Source organism: Hesperophylax consimilis, chromosome 19 (assembly GCF_061612785.1).
Source record: "Hesperophylax consimilis isolate HC1 chromosome 19, BYU_Hcon_1.0, whole genome shotgun sequence".
Classification (NCBI taxonomy): domain Eukaryota; kingdom Metazoa; phylum Arthropoda; class Insecta; order Trichoptera; family Limnephilidae; genus Hesperophylax; species Hesperophylax consimilis.
The window spans coordinates 16,135,619-16,162,022 of NC_142854.1; the positions used below are offsets into that span (position 1 = coordinate 16,135,619).

Here is a 26,404-nt window from a genome sequence, read left to right on the forward strand (position 1 = left end):
AATTTTGACATAACATTGCATTCGATTATGGGTGTGTTTTTGTATATCAATATTATATAGATGTCACCTGTGACAGGTATAAACACGTCTTTTATTAAAAAATAGCGCCAATTGTTGGAAGTAAAAGCAAAACGCGCTATTGTTTCTCTATCTGCAAAGACAGACTGAGCCACAACAACGCGTGGCGGGGTACAGCTAGTAAAGAATAAACAGTAGATTACATAGCATAATATTTATTATGAATACTTGGAATACATCTTCGAATAACAATGCCTTTAAATATACAATACCTAAGACCAATCGTCTGGTAGATACATTTTTAATATCTACAATATTCAATTGACAATTTATAATATTAGTGAACAGGTTTCTAAACTAAATTTTTAAAATGTTAAGCCTATCCTATTCAGACCACCATTGAAAAGTTGGCAATTTTTTAGGTACCTACCTACCAAAATCTAGTCCGTAGTTCCTAATTTAATGTTTTCTTCCACAATTTCAATTTGTTTATATGTTTTGCAGCTTTTTCAAATTCGGGAAGATAAATAATTGCTTCAAATGGTGGCTGACATGGTTCATACCTTAGACACTTCAAGATCACAAAATATTACTTGGAATAAGTGTTTATTAATATTTGTTATTAATAAAAAAGACAATTTGTGATAAACATGCACGCACACATAGTATACATTTTTAATGTAAAATTAAATCTACGTAGGCATTTTTCCATTAAAAAAAAATTCGGCCATTTTGTAAAAACTGCAATAATTACTATTCGAAATGGCGTTGGGTAACAAAAAATTCTTCAATTTTTTTTATGACAGCACCACGTAAAATATCAAAAAACTAAAAAAGCAAAATTTATTATATTTTTCGTCATTTTGTCAGACGAAAAATTATTATAATTTTAATTCTCAAAAATTTCACTTCGCTTTCCCCAAATAAGGGACCTCTACCAACGATTTAAAAAGTTTTTTTTTTTTGAAAAATCTAAATTTAGGACATATCACTTTACTACTCTTTCTAAATTTTATTAATTTTTTTTTTATAAAAATACGAGACAATCGTTTCAGTTGGATTAGGATTCAAAGAATATTATAACAAAACAAAATAATAAAAATCGTCGGCAACATATTGTATTTGGATAAACCACAGATAAAATTTAATGCAAAACATGGTGGTTACATTAGCATAGACAATGGGGTTGGAAGGGTATACTTAAAATAATTCATAATCTGCTCTTTCATAGATGGCGCTAATTTAATTATTTTAGGAAAAAACAATCACTTTTTGTGTATGAATTATTTGTCCATATACAAAACTCAGTTCTTTCAAGAAATGTATACAAATACAATATTGTATCGGTGATTTAATCCGATATTGTATTTGTACGCCTTTCTTGAAAGAATCAAGTTTGTACACGGTAAAAGCGTATTTACATAAAATAATTAAATTAACGCCATCTATGAACGCGTAGATTATAATGTACGATACATTAACCCTCAAACGAAATTGATAAGATGGTACATACTACAAATAATCGTGTTATTCATTCATGCACATTACTCGAAATCATTTTAATTACAATAAAAATAAAAACTAATTTGTTTATTTAAAAACCAACCAAAAATAAAATAAATGTTCTTATTTACATTTTTTATTAGGTATTAATAATTTTTCAACGGCAATTTTTATAATCAAATTTTTTTGAGATTTTTCGTATCTTTTAATTTTTATTATTTATTAACATTCATAAATTACTGAAATTTAAGGAATGTAAAATTAATTAATATTAATTTAAAAGAAAACAAAAACCTAATGTAAATCATGCATTTTCTGGCAATAAATTGAAATTATGTTAACAATATATAAAAGCAATTTCAGCAATAAATCTAGTTTATTATTAACATATCGACTTGCTTACATAATAAAATAATCAATAACACAAATAAATCTATAAAAACAGCAAACATGTATTAACATAATATTAATTAATTTAAAAAAAACTTTATATTTTATATTTCATAAAATACAGTTGTGATTTTTTTTTAAATTTCCTTTGAAATTATACAATATTTTTTTAAATATTTTAGAACGGTGCCCTCACATTATACAAGAAATCTTTTAATTCATAAATGTTTAAAGACAAAATTTCAACAATATAAACAATTAATACATGTTTTTCTAACAATGAAAGTGCGCATGTAAAAAAAATTGATTAATTTATTCAACCTTTACAACGCTGACCTTTTCAATGCAATCTACCGCACCAAGCAGCATGTTTTATCACCATGCACATATATATGTGCTTTAGTGAAACTTTATGAATTACAATATATGCGATATCTGCATAAGGGGATGGTGCATATGGGAATACATACGAGGATGGATCACATATGCGACAGCCGCCTAGGTAAGGTTAAATGCTGACAGGAGAGAAATTGGGCATACAAATCTAGTCAATAAAAATGCAAAAGCCAGTTATAATTGATTGATTATGTCGGATATAATGTTATTTATATTATTTTTTTTAATTACTACATGAAAACAATATATTAGTAAATGACATCCATTAATAATTCATTATTACAATGCAAAAGCAGTGATATAGGAATTCAAGATAAGATCTCTCCAAATAATATTATAAAAATTAGGCCCACTTTCAGCAAAAGAGAGACAGCCGAGTTAAATAGAGTTTACACCTGTTGGTACATTGCGTATTGTACCTACAGCGCAAACCATAGATAATAGAAACAGAGGGAGATACGGCATGGAAACGCGCCGACTATCACCAAGCTAAGACCAAACTGCACGGATTATCAAAGCGGATATGCAATGAAAATTATGCGTTTTGTGTGTAGGTGGAAGCAAAGGCGGGGAGCTGATTTGCATGGTTTGATGCCCATCTCCCTTGTTTCCATTATGTATAGCGCATGTCAGTAAAATCATAGACAAATCAGCGATGAATCATTTTTTAAATGTATACTGAAATACAACAGGAAGAAAAAACTATGATAATAAGTAATGATTTATGATAATTTATTCAATAAATTATTGTAACCATGGGTTAAGAAACATTTTTAATGAAGCTTTACAAAAAATTTGAAATTATTTTGTCCCAGATGTTTTAAATAATTCGCATGACATTGCTAGTTAGGATGAAAAAAAATAAGAAAAATCTTTTTTTAAAGGGTTTTGTTAACATTTAATTTTACACCAGCATTTTGTGTATTCCGTTAGATGATAATACTTCTTTTGGCAAGGTTTAACCTGTCGACTGTGGATGGGGCACCGGTGTCCTCCATTTTTTTAAGCAAATTTTAACCCTTATGTACAAAGGAACTGATTGAAGAAAATACTTTTTATTTGAACTTTGACGGCTTTGGAATAAATTATCTACAATTTTTTCTTAAGGTCGCGGACAGTAAACAGGTTAAATCTTCACTAGAATCACCAATGTAACCTCTACACCACAAAGGTGATCAATATGTACACACTACTACATACACACATTTTTCAAAATCCTTATAAAAAGAGAAATCTCCAAAATGCTTACATTAAAGAGACACATGAAGAAAATTGCTATATTAATAGTTAATTAATCTAATATTTTATACAAATAACAATTATTTTTAATTTATGGGATTTTTGGTTTCACAAGTCTAACTGCATACATATTGCTGTTAAGGTTAAACGTAACGTACACTATAATCTACGAGTTCGGCGATAATTTAATTACTGTATTAAGGCGATGCCATACGTAGTAATTCAAAATCATGTGTTTTTGGTTTGAAAATTTGGTCGCCTAGAAATGTTTCAGATGCTTTAATTAAATACTGCGAGTAGAATACATCTTGGCCTTTGAAATAATCGAATATTTTTTAGATAAATCTTTTTATAAGCCCAGAAAAAAATAATGTAAAGGCCTATGAAAACTGCTTTAAAGTTCAAAATCTCCTACTTACAAACCCATTTTCGGTTATGATTTTATTGTATAAAGTGGCAAATTACGTTATTTGTAAAATAATCGAAACAAAATTAAATATTTATGCCTGAACATCCACAAAATAAAATAAAAGGCACTTTTTGGCCATGTTTTTTTCTTGCATAAATTAAAACGTGTTAAGCGGGAATTTAAACTTTATCGCCATCTACGTAAGGGTTGTTATTGATAGCGGCTCAATTTAAAATATTACATGACGTAGTGCATCGCCTTAAAGTACACTTTTTATAAGTTATTATTTAAAATATCAAGAAAAAGTTATTTGTGTGCCCGTACACACGTAATATTGTAATTGTATGCTTTTCGTGAGAGAATTGAGTTTTTATCCGAAACATAATAATATCAACTTGCCATCTATGATCGTGTGGATTATAACTAACGTTACGTTCAACCTTAATTTATTATAATTAAATTCTTCAAAATATTAAGATGACAAGTTTCCCACTGTATATGTAAAATAGTTTGCAAAATTCAAGATAGATTTTTTTTTAAATTCTCGTTTAAAAAAACTCATATTAATTACATGGCATCATCATAAGCGTAAAATGTTATTTGTGCAATGATTGAAGACTTAGACCCTTCTACTGACGGAACACGCAGGTGTACGAAACTCGACAAATCAAATATCGACCGTTATGCATATGCACGGAGGTGCATACACATGCACACATTGCCTAAATTTTTTATACTCGTCCAAAAGATTGTTCCCACTCGTGTCGTCGAGACTTTAAAAATGGTGTCGGACATTTTAAAACAATCTAAGATTGTCAATAATAATGACACGGCAACTGTTTGGTTGTTAGTGAGGTTGTTAAGGTATTCTACAGGGTTTTCCAATAAGAGGTGTTATTTTGAATAGCCCGCTATTTCGGTAGATGTTACTTTTGAAGCTGTCATTTTTTGACATTTGACAAGTAGAAACTACGCCATTAATAAAAATGGAACGATACACGCTTCAACAACGCATTGAAATTATTAAAATTCACTTGAGTGAATCAAATGCAAATCATCTTGAGTGATGAGGCCCATTTCCACCTCGCTGGCTTCGTCGACAAGCAAAATTGTCGCATCTGGGGCTCGGAAAACCCAAGAGTTATTGTTGAAAAGTCTCTCTATCCTCAACGTGTGACTGTTTTGTTCGGTTTATGGTCCGGCGGAGTCATTGGACCTTACTTTTTCGAAAATGAGGCTTGAGCAACAGTTACGTTGAATGGATTGCGCTATCGAAAGATGATTAATGATTTTTTATGGCCGGAATTGGATGGTATTGATCTGGACAACGTTTACATTCAACAAGACGGCGCTACGTGCCACACAAGCAACGAAACCATTGATCTTTTACAATTGAATATCAAAATAACACCTCTTATTGGAAAACCCTGTAGTTTCAACATTTCCAGAATTCTACAATGATGACGGTTAATTTCAATAATTCATTTAATTTTCTATAAATCCAGATATCCCCAAAACACGTACTTTTAAATGTTGCAAGTCTCTAACTTTAAGCAACAGTTGTAATTTGTATGTCATTAAATCACTAGTTTTAAGTCAGTATTAGTTAGTTAGTCCAAGTCGCAAGTCACTAATCGTAATTATAAATTTTGGTTGTGAATCAATTATATTAATTTCATTATGTATTATTTGTTATGATTTTTCACAAAAACAGCGCTATACAAATCAGCGAAATATTATTATTATTGGTGGCAATGTGGGTCTCGTGATTCCAGTTACGACGTGTACAAATTTTGGGCGACAAGTTGTTTGCGATGTGAGTGTTGGATACTGTGCGTTTCCTGCGGAATCCCTTGTTAGCAGAAGAATTTAAGCAACGACGCCTGGGTTCGAATTCAGCGCATTTGTCCACTCAGCCATTACCCAGTCATAACAATTATGTAAAAAAAATTCTCAGTGTTGATTAATTCATAAACCAATAAAGTTTTCAGTGAGATTCTCTTCATGAGAAAAGTAACAACAAAATTGTACTCACAACAAAATTTAAAATATGCCAGGAAAATAAGGCATTATTTAACGCTGGCTGTATTGAATCTATCATGTCTTTAATCTTACATAGATCTAAATAGAAGTTTACTGTCAGTATTGCCCTAGCAAAAGATCATAATTCAGAATAATTTGAACATTTATGCAACAGTTTAGCGACCATATATGAAAAGCCAGGTCATCAGAAGGTTTCTCTATCTCATCGACTATACAGAACATTTTCTAATACCAGATTTTCATTAGAACCACCAGCTCTGTGAAATAATAATCTAGAGTGGCATAAACCTAGCAAATACGAAAAATTGTTCAACTTTACAGACAACCCATTGCCAACCTTACGCTGGTTTACAGTTTTTACTGGACTAGGGCAAACTTCATACAGTAATTGTATAATGTTACATTCTACACGTCATGTTCTAGATGTGAAAATATTAAGTAAATTTAGCTATGTATTGCTTTACAAACAGTGGGAAACTGGCCTCTAAAATAATGAAATGGACTATCCTAAGCAAACGATGAATATATTCGAATGTTGACCCACAAGTAATCATTATGTGGCATAAAAATTAATTATCTGTTCATACATCAAGTTGAGATTAACAATACATAATAATAATTAAAATATATATTTCTATTTGAGGGGTAAACAAGCGAAACAGCCACTATCCACACTTTGTTCATTTTGACCCGATGATTAGTTATCTATATTTCACTCTATACTAGTGATGCCGCCGGGTACCCGGTTCCGTCCCGGTTCCGACCCGGTTCCGACCCGGTTCCGACCCGGTTCCCACAGGACCTGGTTCTCTGAAGGAGACCCGGTTCTGACAACAAGAACCGGCTCTAATTTCAAGACGTGTAATTTTTTTTGAATTGTTTACATGATGAATGCTGTTCTATTTATTTACGACCTCTTGATATTTATTTTAACTGTAGACTCAATAAAACAATGGTATAACGAGCTGTCTTGTATTTATTTGGCCGAAACAGTCTCAGTATAATAACACGATACGTTATCCCACACTATGCATCCGGCGCTGTCATTTGTTATGACTAGACTGCTGACTGCTGTCGACTGCGAGCTAGCCGTGTGAACCGACGGGCTGCGTGTCTCCCACTACCCCCACCCTACCCAGTCATGCGCACAAACCAAAACTAGTCTACCACACGCTCGCCCAACGTGTGCTAATTAATCAGTGTGTTTTTTATAATTGTCGAGTGATTATTAAAACACCCGTTTCATCCGTTGGTTCCATCCTCCAATACATGGCGGCAAAATTCAAATACACGCTACAGAAATCGGCGGGGTCTTTGAATGTTTAAAAACCCGGGTACCCGCCCGGTTCCACAAACGGGTACCCGATTCCCGAAAATGAGACCCGGCGGCATCACTACTCTATACACAATACTATCTTCAAACCAAAGCAAAACTGCCTGTCTTCCATATTTGCCGAGGTTTAAAAGCGCCAATCTCGAAATGCACCAATCGCAAGCCAGAAAACATGTGACAACTTTGCAAATCTAATATGGCCGCCGTGCTGGTTGAAGTGCGAAACCGCCACTCTAACAAATGTTCAGGTTCAAAACCACCACTAAGTTGAGTGTTGAACTTCAAAACCTCCACTATTCAAAATAAATTTGTTTATAGAGCAAAACACATTTAAAAATGATTGATTTGAAATAGCGAATCTAAAAAAAAATGCATTAATTAGCAATTTAAAAAAAAACATCAAAAAATTTAAGGCCATACTATTTTGCTAGTGTTCACTAGCAAAAGTATGCGTACTTAGGGCCTTTTTTTTTTTTTTTTTTATATTTACTCCACACAGGAGGCCCTGAAGAAAATAATTTCCCTCAGGGCCTATGTCATCTTTGGGGATGCTGTGTGGAGGGTCTTTTTGTGGAGAGGAAGGAGTGAACATGGGTCTTGAAGAGTCCCATGTTGTAGGAGGGAGGAAACACAGAGAAATGAAGGGAAATGCACAGATAGTTGTTTTCTAAATGTATCGAACATTTTGCTTTTGAGGATAGCGGCAGTTTTGCTTTTATACCGGTCATTTGCTATTGGGGATGGCAACAGTTTTGCTTTTAACATTTTGCTGTTGGGGATAGCGGCAGTTTTGCTTTTATACCGGTCATTTGCTATTGGGGATAGCAGCAGTTTTGCTTTAATACCGTTCATTTAAACATTACATTATGCATAGTATGATTCTGAACAACAAAGTATGTATAGCTAGCTGAATTTGTAACAAAGAGACATCTAGTAACAGAATGCGTAATAAAATATTGTTCGGTTGGTTTTAATACAGTGTCGCATTTCATAGGTTACATTGTAATCGCCCTAATCAAATTGTAGATGAAAATAATTTTACTACTTTCGAGAAATAGTGTTATTTCAGATGAACGGTTCAATTAGAATCTTTGCCTGTTATCTGTTACAATGATAACCACTCGAGCGATAACGCCTTGAGATATTTTCAGTTTTAGATTCTATTGCTCAAGTGATTTATTGCTACCTCTACAATTATCAGGCATACAAACTTTAATTTTCATCATGGAAATATGAGTTCATCTACAGTAAGAGTCGAGCGTCCATGGCCTGATGAAATCCCAAGGCAGAGTCGTGTTTCCTTAACCGCTCAGGCTGGCCAGGTCAGCCAGGAAGGTCTTAGGCGTGATGATGTGTGATGACCCGATGATGACCTCCCAGTTCTTCATCGCGTTGGTGACCTCGTAGGCACATCTGACCTCGGACAGGCAAATACCTGAGAACGAAAAAGGCAAAGTCAGAATAGCGGGATATTTCTTATACATTACAGGACTTTTATAAATTTAATTCAGTTGAATCTTTAGAGGAATTAAAGATAACATTATGTGGTCATAAATAATAGAAATAAAGGGAGATATGGTATAGAAGTCAGATAAATGTCGACGAGCTAGGACAAAACTGCGTGGAAAGCAGCAAAGGCAGCGTCAGTTATGCGTTTGGTGTGTAGGAAGAAACAAAGATGGGGCGCCGCTGTGCGTAGATGTGATTAGCAGCAGTATGGGTAAATGGAGTTGGCGACACTTGCAATGTGTTTTCATACTAATAGTGTTCCATAATAGAGTTGCCATAAGTTGCCGATACACGTTAGACGCGCGATCGGGTCAAAAGTATCCGATCTTTGATAGCAAATATGCCATAGATAGATCGATGCACAACCACCGTATTGTAGACCATAGATGCATAAATTGTATAGATCAGACTTAATTTGAAATGTACGGTCACTGCAATTCCAGCCTAGAAACGCAATGACAGCCTATTTAAAACTTCAGGTATACCATCTCTATTTCTCAGTCGTGAGAACGTAATTCGAGATGCCCGGTCTACAAAATGTAACCTACATCTATGGTCGCTCGCCATGCCTGTCACGGGTACTGACTGAGCTGAGAGCTGATCAAATCCGTTTTGAAAAAGAGACCCTATCGATCATTGGTGATTAGTGATCGGGTCGAAATGATCAGGTCAAAATGATTGGGTCGATAACAATGGCGTCGTAGTGTCACATTTATTGACGATGCTGCACCGAATTCAAGAAGCAAAGATATGATGATGTTCGCAGGGTTAGTGAAATACGTGTGGGAGTACTGTGGAATTATTGTTCGCAGTTCTGTAGCTGTGGATGTTGCCCTCAGTAAATTAATTTATTCTAGAATTCGGTGCAGTGCCATCATACGTGTGGCAATCTGGAATGTGTATGGAATCTACTATATTGAAATCCTACAGTAATGTAAATTCCAGAAGAATAAGAAATAATAAATTGTGAACCTACCTCCGACGACAAAGACGATAAGACGTGGCACGTTCTTGATGGTCTGCTGAGCCTTGTCCTTGTGCCAGTGGCCATAGCGGGCGCTGCGACAAACAAAAAAACAGATGAATGTTACATTAACGTGTAATTAAATAAACTAATTTCGGTTGTCGATGCATGGGTATGTGATTTGAAATTGTATTCCTGCGTAATGTGACAAACTATTCAAGTTCAATGAACTTTTAATTTAAAATTGGAACTGATGTAGTTCTAGTTAAGAGTATAAATCATATCAGACGAGCAATAAAGTAGATACCAAAAATATTTTATTAATTAATAATTCTTTATTTGAAACTAGCTGTAACTTGACAGTTGCTTAGATGAACTAATAGCGTGAGACATCGCGCGTGGTTTCACTGAATTAAGAAAAGTCCAGTGGATACACTTTAGCGGGCATCCAGCGATTTCCAGTTGACTGACTGACGTGACTCACCTCGTGGGAGCATTGTAGGCAGCGCCATGCGCCCGGCCGGCCGGTAGCGGCAGGAAGGGGAACTGGCGCTGGTCGAGGCGGTCCTCGATGGCGTCCTCCATGATATCCTTGATAACGGGCGTCCAACGGGACATCTGATACGTCTGCTCCGTGATGCGCTCCTTGCGTGGCACGTTGAACTGCTTCTTGCGGTTTCCTTGCTGCTTGTAAAAGGAGAGACCACTTTAATTGAAGAGTTCCAGCCAAATCAGCCTCTCTATTTATTGTAAACATACTTACTAAATACACAAACTCATTCCCTTGTTCCATGGTAAATCATTCACTACCATGACTTTAGACTTACCAACATTTTCCGTTAACTCATTTTGCGTACACACTCCATCTATCCTAGACACGGGAGACTGCATATCATCTATACTGATAGAAATCAGCACCGCATCATCAGTATATAATGGTACATGGTACATATACATTTGCGAACCTGAACGCGCACCGAGCCATGTATTACGGGAAAGGAACGAAGCAACTGCAAGCGGTGTTTCGCACCATTTGCGGTTGCTTTGTTCCTTTCCCATAAGTTGAGGTTCAGTTCAGCGGTTCGGCTCGCGTATGTATACGTAGAATTACAGGCAACATACTTTCAGATTGCTCATTTTCACACCCAAGCCCACATCTTAAAAATTTTGCATCCAATTATTTGTTCACATTATATTATTGAATCATAATAAGCCCATTACAGGGTGTTAACCTTCCAGCGGGCGCGCTGTCGTAAAATTTACGACAGACGCGCCTTATCGCTTCCCCCACTCTTTCCACTTAGTTGTAAGCATCGAGCTTCGAGCTATGCTAGAGTCAAATCAAATGTCAAACATTTACCGCAAGATATAAATGTTTTTCTCAAAGTGAGTTATGGTAGGGCAGTTGAACCGATGACAGAAGAAGAAAACATAAGCTTTCCAAAACTCGGTGTTTGTCGGTTATGTGAACTGGATAAGAAAAGATCCTCAGCATCAATGAAGTGTTGCCGTTGCCAGTCCTTTACATGCAAGAACCATTCTTCAGTTGAGGTGGTTTGTAACAATTGTAAGGATGGGAATATTGATTCTGACTAAATAGGTAGATAACAAATTTTGTTTTGAAATATTAAAATGTTTCGAGTGTTGCTTCGTTTTTTTTAAGAAAGTCAATTTTTTTGTTTTAAGTACTGCCTATTATCATTCTTCATATCCTTAAAAAAATTCCCTAACATTTGTATAAAGAAAACACCACTTACATGGAGAAAACTTGATGACGTAAAATTTACGACAAGCGCCCGCCCAAGGGAAATTTCTCAACGCGCCCGCTGGAAGGTTAAGAGACATAGCTGACTTACTTTAACCAGTGATTCCTGGAAATATTTGGAGTAAAAACTACAAATGAAAATTGGGTCTTTGGTCACATTTTTGCTGTTTTTTCAATAACAAATGGAAAATTTAATATTTTACTAATCAATTTGCCGAGTGGTTACTTAGCGGTTGCTAATACCTAGAGACACCCATTCATACCAAACATTTTATCCCAAATTAACATCAATATACCATCAAGAAAATCAACAAGGAGGATGAAAGACATTTTCTATATTAAAGCCTACCACACAAATACAGGATATTTTTCTCCTGTACCGCGAACATTAAGAAATTATAACATTATACATGGCTCTAATAATGAAATAGACATTTTTAATAACCAATTTAAACACTTAAAAAAAAAACGTATTACCTTTAATCATATTAAGCTGATATTGTGATGAAGCCCTTTATTTAAAGAGAAGCAACATTGTACCTACCTAATCAGTGTCTCACCAGTACAGGTGTGACAATAACAAATAGTTTATGAACATATTTGTATTTACCTTTTACCCATTCTTATTTGTTATTTACTTCTGCATATTTAGCTTATTCATTTTGTTACTATTTTTGTTATTATCATTTTTTTATTATTATGTATTTAAACATCCATGTATGTAAATTTTTGGGCACCATACCTGTTTTATGTACTTAAATAAAAATAAATAAATAGCATTAACGATGTTTTCGCGAATTAAAGTGATAAATGGTGTTTTTAGCGAAAATAAAAATAGTTGCTATAATTTTGTATTGACAGATCGTAGAACGAATATGACACACTCTACTGTAGAAACATGTGCCATGTTGAGTTTCAATCAATAATTTAATAAACACGTTTCAAGTGATTTTGCTAATTTAATTGTTTTTCCCCTCTTGCCGACTCCCATTTCATGACGTTATCCTATTTATCTATAAACGCTAAATTAAAGCTATAAAAGCAATTTTTTAAATAACTAATGCTATATTTCTTAAAAATTAAAGCTATGAATGGGTGTCTCTACTAATACCTAAAAATTTTATGTTTTAAGTAGAAAAAAAAATAAATAACAGAGACCAAAATGTCATCCAGGATGTGATAGTCTCACTGGCTCTTGGCAGTTCAAATCTAAAAACTAAAACAACTTTGTGACGCGACAGAGAAAAAAACCATATTGCAACTCACGTCCAGAACCACGTTGATGCCGAGATGGCTCAGGTTGGCCACCGTCTGCTTCTCCACCTGCCCGATCTCGGCGTGCGTCACCAGCTTGTTGAGATTCTCCTCGGAGATGCCGTTCTTGGACATGGTGTACAGCGCGATGATGCGCATCTTATCCTGTGTGGTTACCGTCTGCAACGTGGCGTAAAGATACTCATAAAAGTACGCGCAATAACAACATTTTTACAAAACAAGCCTTAAGAACATTCATAGGGTGATATGGAAGGTGTGTAGGAGTTGTAGTCAATGCTGGCCAGAGACAAATACACCTAACACCTTACAATAAACAAGCGGTAAACCGTTCTAGTCTATATTTTACAATTACAGCCCTGATTTACTAACGCTAATCACTTTCAACATACCAACTATAACTACTCGATCAAAAATTATTTTTAATTACAATAACAATATTAACTATATTGCCTACACACTCTATAACTCTCTTCCAGATATGTATAAAAACAGCCAGCATAATCCAAAAATTCAAAGTAAGGCAATAAAAGAATGTTTTTTAAAAAACATATAAAAACGAAAATACATAATTCTTGTCGTGTTGTACTATGTTTTGTTTCTTTCTCTCTCCTTTTCTATCCCCTGTATTTGTAATCGAGCATAATATATTTTTACCAATGTATTAGTGGGTAAGTACCTTCTTCTAAATTCCTACATTGTCTCTGTGCTTTTGTGTATATCCCTATCTTTTTCCTTTTTTGTTTCTTCTTGTTTGTTCTACTTAACCTCCCTTTTTCTATTTGTGTACTGTTTTGTATGTGAAACTTAAGTATGTGAAACAAAGTTATTTTGGTTATAGAAATGAACAAAATAAATTGTTTTGCATTCAAAGTTCATTTTGAAAAAAATGTCGGTTAGAACCTTGTGCAACTAAAGCGGCGAAATGTACTTACAAAACAGCTTCACAATTTAACTGACAAAATATATATTTTCATATATCTAGAAACCATCTAAAACATCAATTATTTTGGAAGCTTCGTTGAATCGTTGCCCGAAAAAAAATCACTAAAAAGAAGCGAGTAATTTCCTAGTGGTATGTATTGAGAATTATTTGCAGATATTTGCAATGATCAAAGTCGCCCCTCGATTCAAAAGGCGTCCCATGTTACGGCACGTAATTACGTCTTTATCCAAAGATTTCTCAGGCAAAAATATCTGAATAAAGGTTTTTAAATGTAGCATTTCATTAATAAATAAATAAAATGTAAAAAAGAGTAGATTAATACTTTGTCCAGCAAGATAGGAACAATGTTCCTCATGTGATCCTTGATCCTTTCTCCTTCTGCGTCAGTTCCCATGGCGAGGTCCTGCAAAATAAAAGAAATAAAATCAATTCTCTTTGAACAACAATAACCATTCGTTTATCACAGCACATTTGTAAATAAAATTATCAGTTTTACTCCACCGTTTGTGTCACTGTCACTTTTAGTACAGTTCGACATTTAGTAAAAGTTAATCCATCTACAGAGATCACTTAACTAGGATATTACCAAATCACACTTAGTTGCCTTGGTAACAACACTGTGTTTAAGCCAAATTTGGCTGAGCTCAATTTGATTGACGATAACTACTAGTAACGGTCTTCATCACATAGTAGATTTGTTTTTGGAATTAATACACAAGTCAGCAGGGGTGCCGCAGTCTGTTCCATACAACAACTGCCTTAGCTTTTGTGCACAACAAATTAATTCATTTATAAATTCACACTGAAGAAAGCGAATATTTTAGAACTAGAGTTTAATATTGCATAAAAATAAAAATATTTAACAATATTCCAATTTTTTTAACAAATTTGCGAGATCATCCCTGGATCGAATTTGGATTGCTTGAATCGAAGGCAGTGAAATCAAAGATATAGTATTGAATTGGACAGTGGCTCACCTGTTCTACCTTACACAGCTTGTCGACGTAGCCCTGGTAGGTCTTCATGCAGTCCTCGGCCAGGTGGAGATGGGTGGCGTACTTGGACAGCTCCTTCTGGTACTGCGGCATCTTCTTGATCATTTGGGATAGGTCGCGGATAGACTGCTTGTCGCCTGAAAGCAAGGAACCGATCATTGTTTAAGTTGCCCATCCCTACATGTACACTATACATCGAATTCTTCAAGGGTTCTCTTTGAATGTTAGAGATGGCAGCACTTGCATTTGTAGCTACCACGTCTTACTAATACGTTACTATGATTTAATTTCACATATCAGGAAAAGACACCAGATTAACATTTTGATCCATTTTGCATAACATTAAAACAATATTAAAATGGCTTACTTTACTTTTTTGTAACTAAAATTACTGATAACAAAAAAATATATAAAAACACAACATTTTTATAGACAAATGTATTACAAACATTATTGTCAACTCACTTTTTTGTCTTTTCATATAAAAATAATTGGTAAAAAATCACGTTTCATAAATTCATCAAGTTTTTTTCAAATTGCGGTCAGAACCTTTGGTTTCAAAAAGGTGCACATTTTAATGCTTCTGTGGTTAACTTCTAGATTTGAATATAAAGCGTGGTGTTTTCTCTTTCTAACACCGATTAGATCACATCTTCACCATGATAGTAAGGGAGACACAACTATTTCTGTGAGCCCATACGAGTTGTTCCCAAAAGCGAACAAACTGAAGGTTTAAAACTCATTTCAAAACAGATGTATTGTATTTTAAAAAAATTGATTTTTTTTTAAAACATTTAATGTTTGCATTAAAAAAATTTCTATGTTGATTTGGAATAATAAAATTTGAAAGCGTATATCATCACTTTTCAAACACAGTTTTTAGTTTTTGGATATGTTCAGAAATATTCCATTTATATGGATTTTATTACAAAGCGGGAATACACACAAATTCAACAGAATATGCTAGAGGCCTGAGGGTTTAAGGATATGCTGGCATTCAAGAGATTAAAGTAAAACAGGGCGAAAGTTCAATGATAATACAACATAGTCTTACCTCCGCCCATTCTCTTGGACTCGGTGAACTTCTTGAGATTCTTTGTGACGTTCTGGCTGACCACGGCGATGTGCTGGTGACGCAGGTCCACCCACAGCTCGTCGTTCTCGTCCAACAGCACTTCCTTCATGGGGGCCCCGGCAGACGCCTCGTATCTGGATATAAAACATCAATTAACAGTGATAAGCATCACTACGAACGAAAGGCGAAATTTGCATTATTTTAGGCAAAAGTATTTATTTATCTATTCAAACGCCATATAATGGCTTTTAAAATACAGTGATAATCGAATTACAAGCGTACAGTGGTAAACAGGATAATAATACTAGCAATAAATTAAAGAACAATTAATGTGTAAACAAAAACACTATTGCAAGTGATGCAGTTATTAATATAAGTGCAGTAAGACAATGCATAATTCAAAAGAAATATATATGTACCAGTGTAACAATAGTTGAACTACTTTATACTAGGCTTGTATAAGACGTGTCATAACACGAAGTATGAGGTGTCTATGATAATAGTCAGCAGCGAGTTCAATGTTGCCCACAAAATTAATTGTACTTGGAATAGCTGGGCAGGCAATTAACAATTAACAATTAACATTAACAATTGTATTGAAACAAGTATTGACCTTCCTCTTATCCATATCCTTCCCCTCCCCACTAGCTTCAACCCCACAACATACGGCAATTGAGGATACCATAGTCTCACTGGCTCCAGATGGTTGGGATCAATTGGGATACTTGTGCAGTATTCACATTAAAAAAAAATTAAATACAGGGTTTTCCAATAAGAGGTGTTATTTTGATATTCAATCGTAAAATATCAATGGTTTCGTTGCTTGTGTGGCACGTAGCGCCGTCTTGTTGAATGTAAACGTTGTCCAGATCAATACCATCCAATTCCGGCCATAAAAAATCATTAATCATCTTTCGATAGCGCAATCCATTCAACGTAACTGTTGCTCAAGCCTCATTTTCGAAAAAGTAAGGTCCAATGACTCCGCCGGACCATAAACCGCACCAAACAGTCACACGTTGAGGATAGAGAGGCTTTTCAACAATAACTCTTGGGTTTTCCGAGCCCCAGATGCGACAATTTTGCTTGTTGACGAAGCCACCGAGGTGCAAATGGGCCTCATCACTCAAGATGATTTGCATTTGATTCACTCAAGTGAATTTTAATAATTTCAATGCATTGTTGAAGCGTGTATCGTTCCATTTTTATCAATGGCGTAGTTTCTACTTGTCAAATGCCAAAAAATGACAGCTTCAAAAGTAACATCTACCGAAATAGCGGGCTATTCAAAATAACACCTCTTATTGGAAAACCCTGTATATTATAAGAATTACATCTATTAGCGTCTCACTCAAATACTACTGTATTCAAATTAGTGACTTTATTATCAAACATATACATGTATCCAACTGTTAATGCACTAGTTGATGCCATCTAGCTGTTATTCTAACGGCTTATCATATTTGATGCTGTGCTAGTACTCACTTGTAGACGTCATTCTCAATGGAGAGCAGATCGTAGGCCATGGCCTGCAGCGTGAGTTCGTGCAGCAGGGGGGACACGCAGTCGAAGCCACGGTCCAGCAGAAGAAGCTGAGAGCGGGCCTTCTCGGGACCGTCTCCCATCGTGGAGTCGTCGGCCTAGAGACATATTGATATTATGATTGGGATGGCAGAACAGAAGTTAATAGACTGTAATTAACGCAACGTATTATCTCGGATGACAGGTGACAACAAAGAGACACTGGACAAACTATTCAAAGCAAATTTGTAAACACATAAAAATTCATGTGTAAATTGAAAAATAGCAGCAGATTACCGGCGCGGCTGGCCTTATAGATTGAGATTTATGAAATAATAAACGTATTAGGACGATGAATAATTGTATAAATCGATTCTTTTCGGATTGCACAAACAAATTTTCATGCGTGGCCTAAAATAAATGTTGAATTTCGAATTACAAAAAATTGTAAGTAATTTTTTTTTTGGGGACTTCTTACTGGCAAAAATTTCGAATACTCTTTCTTGGAATTAATGGGGATCTACTGTACACTGTGTCAAAATGTGCCGCATAGTGGTATAGATTGCGTATAAAGGGCCAGCATTGAAAAGGTTAATGCATAAATTTAAATGCCCCTCAAGATTAACGAAATATCTAATATTGTATACTTATTTTGTCAACAAAAAGATTTTCTGCTAGACAGTTAAGGAAAATCATAAGAGCCTCTTGAGACAGATGCAGTTTATAAACTCAGCTATTCCGGATGTGACAAGGTTTATGTAGACCAGACAGAACGGGCGATATTCAAAAGGATATCAGAACACTTTCAAGCATGTAAACTCGGCCATCCTGACAAATCGGCAATTGCCGAGCATTTAATTGAAACCGGCCATTACTTTGCATTTGTTCTGGAAAGACCCGAAACGCACAGAGCACGCCTAATTACGGAGGCAATTGAAATCCCGTTAATATTAATAAAGACGACTAGGCTAAGCTCAATAGTTCTTGGTATCTGGTAATTGATGGGTACACCAAAACTAAATGCAGAAAACCATTTTAAATTATACTGTGATATATATATATATATGTAATATTCACATACATAAGCACACACTTCACCACAATTTTCGATTACACCTCTGCCCTGATGATGGACCCTGTAATATCCGAAACGTCAACTACAGAAGGTGGTAGCGCAACATGGCATAACACCCCAAAAATAAATCACTATAATACTTTAGGCCGTGAAATCTCCAATTATATCCAATTAATAATCATCTTACCTGAACAATTACTAAAATATTATTATTAAACTAAGGAACTTGTAGTATTCAACCCCTAGATATTAAGTATAAGAACGAACCTTGTAAGACTCCAACTTCTGTTTTACGTGTTGCGCCAAGTCTTCATTGAAGCGATCACTGCAAATAAGAAAACACCCATTATAATCGTCAAAGTAAAAAACATTACATCACTAAGAACTACTATATGCTGCTAGGTCTAACAACCTTAGTTGAGTTATTCTGAGGGAACTGCTTCCAATACTGCGCTGTCTACCTACAATCAGCTAGGTTCGAAAGTCTTCTCGGAACCTGGCGTGCGACATTTGGCCGCACACTAGCGCCATCTGGGGTGAATCGCTAAAACTAACTTTACGCACACAACATGTACTTCAATTCAAATTCAAATTCAAAAAATATTTACTGCACAAAAAGAGTACAAAGGGTATAGCTTATAGGTTACATCCTATTTCTTCCAGCTAACCCAACAAATACACATTATATTACATAACCCAACAATTACAAGTTAACAAACATATTTAAATAAAAAACAGAGGTATTTAATTCATGTAAGGTATTCATTTAAGGTGTAGAGACATTTGTTTAAAAGAAATGTTTTTAGTGTTGATTTAAATTTAAGTGTGTCGGTTATTTGTTTGATGTGGAAGGTTGTTATATACTTTAATGGCCATATAGTGTGGTCCTTTTTGAAAAATAGTTTTGTTTGCTTTTGGGATTAATAGGTTTTCTGTGAACCTTGTAGCGTGTTTATGTGTTGAGTTTTTTTGTGGGAACTTTTCTGGAGATGATCGAACTAACAGGCATAACTCCATTATATATATGTCCGTCACTGTCAGAAGTTTAAGATACTAAAGATTGATAGCGGTTTTTGTTTGTTTTTATAGAATACCCATTTTAATTTTCAGCATATTTTGTATGTCTTTGCCTGGTTTTCTGGCGGATTAGTGAGAGTGCACTGTATCTCTCTACTAGCAAGATCTATGTACTAATGTAGTTGGTGTATCTCTTACGCCCTGTATCTGATGGCGGGATACTCTCCCAGCGTGGCGCACAGCGTGGCGATCTGCTCTGCGATGCGCTCCATATTCGCGTTGCGGGCGTCTTTGAAAGCGGGGTCGTACCAGCACCGGAAGGTCTCCGGGGAATCCAGAGAGAACACCTGAGCATTGTGAAATACAATGGTTAATTTAGAAACAAAACAAAAAATATTACGTTAAGTACAGTCTGTACTTACTGATATATTGTTTCTTTAAGTTGTATCTTTTTTTACGTTAGAATTGTAACCTCACTAGGACAAGCCTGTGTTGAGGTTAATAATTTTACAAAATAATAAAAATAACACAAAGATTATATATTAAGAGAACAATATTGTTACATTAACGTTTCTACGAATTGGGTACCTAATGGTACCTATTAATTACAACATAACTGTAATGTCTTTGCTTTAAGATTTTACTGTAACATTGGGATGGCAGAATAATGGTCAATATACTGTAGTAATTAATGCAATTAAGCAATGCAATTTATCTAGAACAAGAGATACCGGACAAACATGCATGCTCTTTATACAGGGTGTCCGGGGGGTAAAGTGCACAAACTTTACAACTGTATAAGTCATATATTATTATGTATATAACCATGGAAGACTTCAGCCGCACATTCATTGGTGTTAAAATATTTATAATTGAATAATAAACAAATATTATGTACATGGTGTCTGGAAACTAGTGGTACAAGCGGGAAACTGATGAATCTGCATCACATTTAGTGTTGATTTTCTGGAATAACTTTTTTGATTTGAGCTTTAAATCGTGTCCAAAGTTGTAATTTTTAAGTCAAAGAATATGAAAAAAAATCAGTCGCTAGGGATTACCAAGAGATTTGAAGAGCTGTTTATTGTCATTTAAAATGCGTCGAAGCATAGTCCCAGCTCCGAAAGTTTTTAAACCCTCCAGTTGCCGATAAAAAATAAAAAATCAAAATGTTCAAAAATGAAAAAAAAACTAAGTTTTTTGGGTTCTCTTGAACCACTAGTTTCCGGACACCATGTACAATGTACAGCGTGAAAAAAAAATAACAAGCAAAAATAATACAAGCGAATGCATAACACACGAGTTCCAATTATCCAATCATGAAGTTATAACGATTCATTTACAATATAAGATATTAGGTTTAGTCTTTTTTTAAGATTGCAGTTTATCCGTAGTTGTCGGCCATTTTGCACCCTCTTCCAATCCCGTTTAGGTTGGTTAATCGGAACTCTACTGTACGATTAGTGATTTACAAAATTTTCCAAAAAATTTGCAGCTATAATATTTGCAGAAAAGAAAAAAAAGTCAGTTATACTTACTTAAATTAGTGACTTGAAAAATTAAAAAAAAAAAAAAAACCAACACCCAAAGAATGTTACAATAAAGAAAATACACAACGAAATGAACAAAGGAGTGAATTAAATATATTTATGTGCTCATAAAAAAAATTACTACAGTAGAACCCCGTTAATTCGAACCCCGATAATTCGAAAAAACGCGTAATTCGAAATTTTCGCCAAAAAAATTTCCGCAGAAAAATTTTTTCATACAAAATTTTTTTTAATTCGAAATTCGTTAATTCGTAATTCGAAATTTATTTTTGTCCGCGCACGAAAATTTGTTCGTGTAATTCGAAAAAATTTGATTTTTGCGAAAATAAATCATAATATTTCGTAAATCTGAATCTAAAAGTCAGCCGTGGCGGTAAAACGCCGAAAAATGTATTTTTACGTGGTTATACATCGTCCTAATTAGTATTATTATCTTGTAAATCTGAATCGATTTACACTGGAATGTCATACTTTTTCAAATTTATTTCGAATATCCGAGTTTGAAGGGCCGAGAAAATACGTTTTACGCGGAAACATGTCGTAGTTTTACGAGTTTACACCAAATATCTGAATTTAAAGGGTCGGCTGCGACGAAACTCGGCCGCGAAATTTCGATTTACGCGTAAATGTATCGTATATTTACGAATTTATTTCGAATATTTGAATTTAAATAGCCCGCTGCGACGGAAATCGGCCGCGAAATCTCGATTTACGCGTAAATATATCGTATTTTTACGAATTTATTTCGAATATCTGAATTTTAAAGGACCCGCCGCGACGGAAATCGGACGCGAAATTTCAATTTACGCGGAAATATATCGTATTTTTACTATCTTTACTTCGAATATCCGAGTTAAAAAATACGGCGCGACGGAAATCGGCCGAAAAAATTCGATTCACGCCGAAATATGACATATTTTTACGAATTTACTTCAAATATCTGAACTTGAAAGGCCGGCCGCGACGAAAAACTGCCAATAAAATTGGATTTACGCGGAAATATATCATATTTTTACGAATTGACATCAAATATCTGAATTTAAAGTGTCGGCCGCGACAGAAATCGGCCGCGCATTTTCGATGTACACGGAAATATATCGTATTATTGCGAATTTATTTCGAATATCAGAATTTAAAGAGCCGGCCGCGACGGAATATGGCCGCGAATTCTCGTTTTACGCGGAAATATGTCGTATTTTTACCAATTTAAATGCGGATATTTGAAATAAAGGGCCGGCCGCGACGGAAAATTACCGCGAAATCTAGATTTACGCGGAAATATATCGTATTTTTACGAATATCTCAATTTAAAGGGTAGGCCGCGACCGAAATCGGCAGCGAAATCTCGATTTTCGCGTAAATATATAGCATTTCTACGAATTTATTGCGAATATCTGAATTTAAAGGGCCCGCCGCTACGGTAATCGGCCGCGAAAATAAAGAAATAATTGGTATTAATACGAATTTACAACTAAAATTCCACCTGGATTTGAAGAGGCGGCCGAGAAAATCGATTTTCGGCGTTTTTTTTTTTTTTCTTCATAAAATTTCGAATTACGTGGGAATTCGTTAATTCGAAATTTGATTTTTGATGTCCGGTGGATTTCGAATTAACGAGGTTCTACTGTATCTAAAAAGTGCACAATTTAACTACAGCCATATTAAGCTTGGATTATTTCAAAATCTATCTAATTTGATGACCATCGATCATCAGCTCAATTTTTGATTATTTTTACATTTTAACGATCCCCGTTAAACGCCAATACTCGGCCGTTTATCAAGATGTGATCAGCGAACAAGCAGATGATCGTAATTTGATTAATGGCTGAAATGGTCCAAGAATCATCTCTTAACGAGGATTTGACCAAAAGCTGAAATGGGCAGAGGATCAGCTTTTAGCGGAGATTTAACCAAAAGCCGAATTGGGATGAGTATCATCATTTAGCGAAGATTTGACCAAAAGCTGGAATGGACCGAGAATCAGCTTTTAATGGAGATTTGACCAAAAGTTGAAATGGGACGAAACTTTGCTTTTTTCGGGGGAAAAAACTGAAACGGTCTGAAATTCAGCTTTTGTCAGGGATTTGATCAAAAGCTGAAGTGGGCCGAGAATCAGTTTTTAATGGGGAACATTAAAAAGTTTGAAAAAAAAATTGGCACTGATTGTCGATTCCGTGGTCATCAAATATGATGGATTTTGAAACACTCCAAGCTAAGAAATGTACGTAAAACTGAGTAAATTAGTAACTTTGGACCTGGCACTCGTAAGGCAGAAAGGCTATGTTGATTTCCTTCAGCGTTTTAATCTTGCGTGCGGCGCAAGACTTGCACAATTCGTTGAACAGTTCCTCGGGGCAGACTGGGGGATAGACAAGACAGACGAAACTTAGGTTAGGTTATGCCATATCTTAGATAATATAAACAAGGGAGATATGGCATAGAAGCGTGCAAAACTGCACCGACTATCAGATCAGGTTTTACGCTAATATTGGTTCATGGCCCATCTCTCTTGTCTCTGTTATCTTTGGGCTAGATAGTACTTGTTAGATTGTTACAGGTTAGGTTAAAATCATGCTGTTAGGTATGAATTGAAAACTGCCAATTTCGAAATGACAATAATAACAAAGGAACGTGATTTCAACTTCAGACTCTGGTAAACGAGAACGTTTTTACAGCAATTTCTTGCCGGCAAGGTGTTACTGTTCAGATTACCGTATTTTCAGGCAAAACTATTGAGTATTGCCTTGTCTTGCGGGTGAGTTTGTTCGGCTACCGATATACGACAATATCGACGGACAAAATCTATTACCTTCGCCACCAACCCGCATCAAGACTGTCGTAATTTCGAACACCATTAGTATTACATATACATAATTTCGCGATTTTGCTTCTAAGTTTATGCAAGATGGTGGAGTTGAGTTCTTGCAGGAGATCATTACGGCAATCTTGACGGGACATGGCAATATTGACGGGCAAGACTAGACCCTAAAACCATAATTTCAAGGAAAAATATGGAAACAGGTAAAGCCATGATGCACTAAAATCACGATTTTATGGTAAAACTATGAGTTCAAAGCAAAACCATGAATAATAGCCAAAATCATGATTTCAAGGCAAAACCATGAATAATGGGCCAAAATCATGATTTCAAGGCAAAACCATGAATAATGGGCCAAAATCATGATTTCAAGGCAAAACCATGAATAATAGCCAAATTCATTATTTCAAACCAAAACCGTGGAATAATGTACAAAATCATGATTTCAAGGCAATACCATGAATAGTGGCCAAAATCATTATTTCAAGGCAAAACCATGAATAGTGGCCAAAATCATTATTTCAAGGCAAAACCATGAATAGTGGCCAAAATCATGATTTCAAGGCAAAACCATGAATAATGGCCAAATTCACGATTTCGGGACAAAACCATGAATAGTGGTCAAAATTATGATTTCAAGGCAAAACCATGAATAATGGCCAAATTCACGATTTCAGGGCAAAACCATGAATAATGGTCAAAATCATGATTTCAAGGCAAAACCATGAATGTCCAAATTCACGATTTCAGGGCAAAACCATGAATAGTGGTCAAAACCATGAATATGAGCGAAAATCATTATTTATTAAACTGTGAGTATAAGCTAAAATCATGATTTCAAGGCAAAACTGTACGTTTCTGAACAAAAACCATGATCACAAGTCGAAACCATAATAATTAACTGTGGAAAATGAAAGAAAATTTTGCTTATTAACCACCTTAACCTAGCATACGTTTTTATTAATAATATATCTCCATAACCAATAAAGTAATTTAATAATATTAGTAATACATTATGTAGTTAGTCGTTTCATTCCCAAACCAAGCCACCTGAAATGAGTGATTAAATAAAATGAATAAAACAAACATGTTTCTCGTAAGGAATGAATGCTATGTTGATTTCCTTGAGCGTCTTGATGTATTTGGAGCAGGAAGACTTGCACAGTTCATCGAATAGTGGATCAGGACAAGCTGAAAAACAGTATTAAAACAAACAGACGTACATAAGATAATACGAAAATTTGTTCATAAAATGTATGTCGAATTGATATGGCATTCCAATTGTATTATTGAGCTATGTACACACATATTTTCATGCTCGACAGTTTGGCTCGATCGAACATGTTGATTTTTAATTATGCTTGTCGTTGCGTCCACACGCTCGACACAAGACAACATAGATATACCACCAAGATGCTCAGTCAAATTGTAAATTTCTGTCGAACATTGAGCAAGAATTACGGTCCTTGAATGTTTGTTGCATCGAACATAAAGCATTGAGCGAGACGGTACACACGTTGAAACATGTTCGAATGAGTGTAAAACCATTGAATACGAACAAGCGTGGGTACTTATCGTATCATGCCAAGTTTGCCAAAACACTTTGAGCGATCGCTTGCCAAAATGTGCCAAAGTTATATAACCTAAAAATATGGCATAAACTGTGAAATCTAGGCGGATTCATTGGCTTTAAACCGTTTCATATGTTTTCATATTAATATTTCGAGGAATGGTATTAATTAAATAATACCTATGGTAAATGTCCGACAGCCGCCATGAAATGGAGCCGCCCAACGAACACTGACTCGGTTCTTTTAGAGCTGATAATGATAATTGAAATGTCGTCGTTGTTGTCCCCCGGGGATTATATGGCTCTCTGATACATTTTTCATATAGATTGATACAGTTTTCATGTTTCCTTGACAATTTGGAAGTCTGCTGACCTCTAGCCAATGGGCACCTATCAGATCCCATGGAAATAAGAAAGAAATTCACCGAACGCACTAACAGAAGACTAAAATTCCGTCATATTCAACCGATCAGCAGAATTAAAGAAAAAATATATAATTTTCTATACAAAATGATTGATTACCTTCTGTGAAGAACACGTGAGCAGCCTTGTACATGACCCGGCTTCCCGCGCTGAAGTCATTGATGAGAGCATGCACCGATTTCTCGCAAGGAGTGATCAAGTAAACCGCCTCCATGGTGTAGAGGGGCTCGCGCTTCTTGTGGATGTCCTCCACCACTGGAAAATACAAAATATAAACCATTTATTCATTATAAATCAATATTCATCACGAAAAGCCACTTCTGGCCACAGACAAAAATACTTAACAACATACGATTCACTAGCGGAAAACATCCCAGACTCATGTTGTACAAAAACAAAAGCATTCACAACTCTCCACTTGGACGGGTAACATGTCTTCACCTTGTTTGCTTATTCGTATATCGTTTATCCAAGTAGACATGGTGCCTGTGGGGTTAGAAAGACGCTAAGTTGTTTTGTGTAGGTGGGCTAGCAGTTAGGTGTCTAGGAACAGATATATTTTGAGACACACTA

General features: G+C 35.2%; 1 protein-coding gene across 4 annotated transcripts in view; it reads right to left on the reverse strand.

The window, feature by feature from the left end:
- Window positions 1-217: 217 nt before the first annotated feature.
- Rop (Syntaxin-binding protein Rop) overlaps window positions 218-26,404 on the reverse strand; it is a 35,783-nt gene continuing 9,596 nt past the window's right edge. The window contains exons 3-14 of one of the 4 annotated variants that reach the window (XM_089643512.1): window positions 25,931-26,086; window positions 23,276-23,379; window positions 19,669-19,817; window positions 18,721-18,778; window positions 17,343-17,497; window positions 15,837-15,991; window positions 14,765-14,919; window positions 14,110-14,190; window positions 12,836-13,006; window positions 10,289-10,488; window positions 9,817-9,899; window positions 218-8,766 (exon numbers count right to left, since the gene is read on the reverse strand). In XM_089643512.1, coding sequence (XP_089499638.1) covers window positions 8,633-8,766; window positions 9,817-9,899; window positions 10,289-10,488; window positions 12,836-13,006; window positions 14,110-14,190; window positions 14,765-14,919; window positions 15,837-15,991; window positions 17,343-17,497; window positions 18,721-18,778; window positions 19,669-19,817; window positions 23,276-23,379; window positions 25,931-26,086 — 1,601 coding nt within the window. In that variant the 3' untranslated portion in view covers window positions 218-8,632. Of the gene's footprint in view, window positions 8,767-9,816; window positions 9,900-10,288; window positions 10,492-12,835; window positions 13,007-14,109; window positions 14,191-14,764; window positions 14,920-15,836; window positions 15,992-17,342; window positions 17,498-18,720; window positions 18,779-19,668; window positions 19,818-23,275; window positions 23,380-24,925; window positions 25,030-25,930; window positions 26,087-26,404 lie in introns of all 4 variants that reach the window. The other 3 variants (XM_089643509.1, XM_089643511.1, XM_089643508.1) reach the window with 3 other exon arrangements.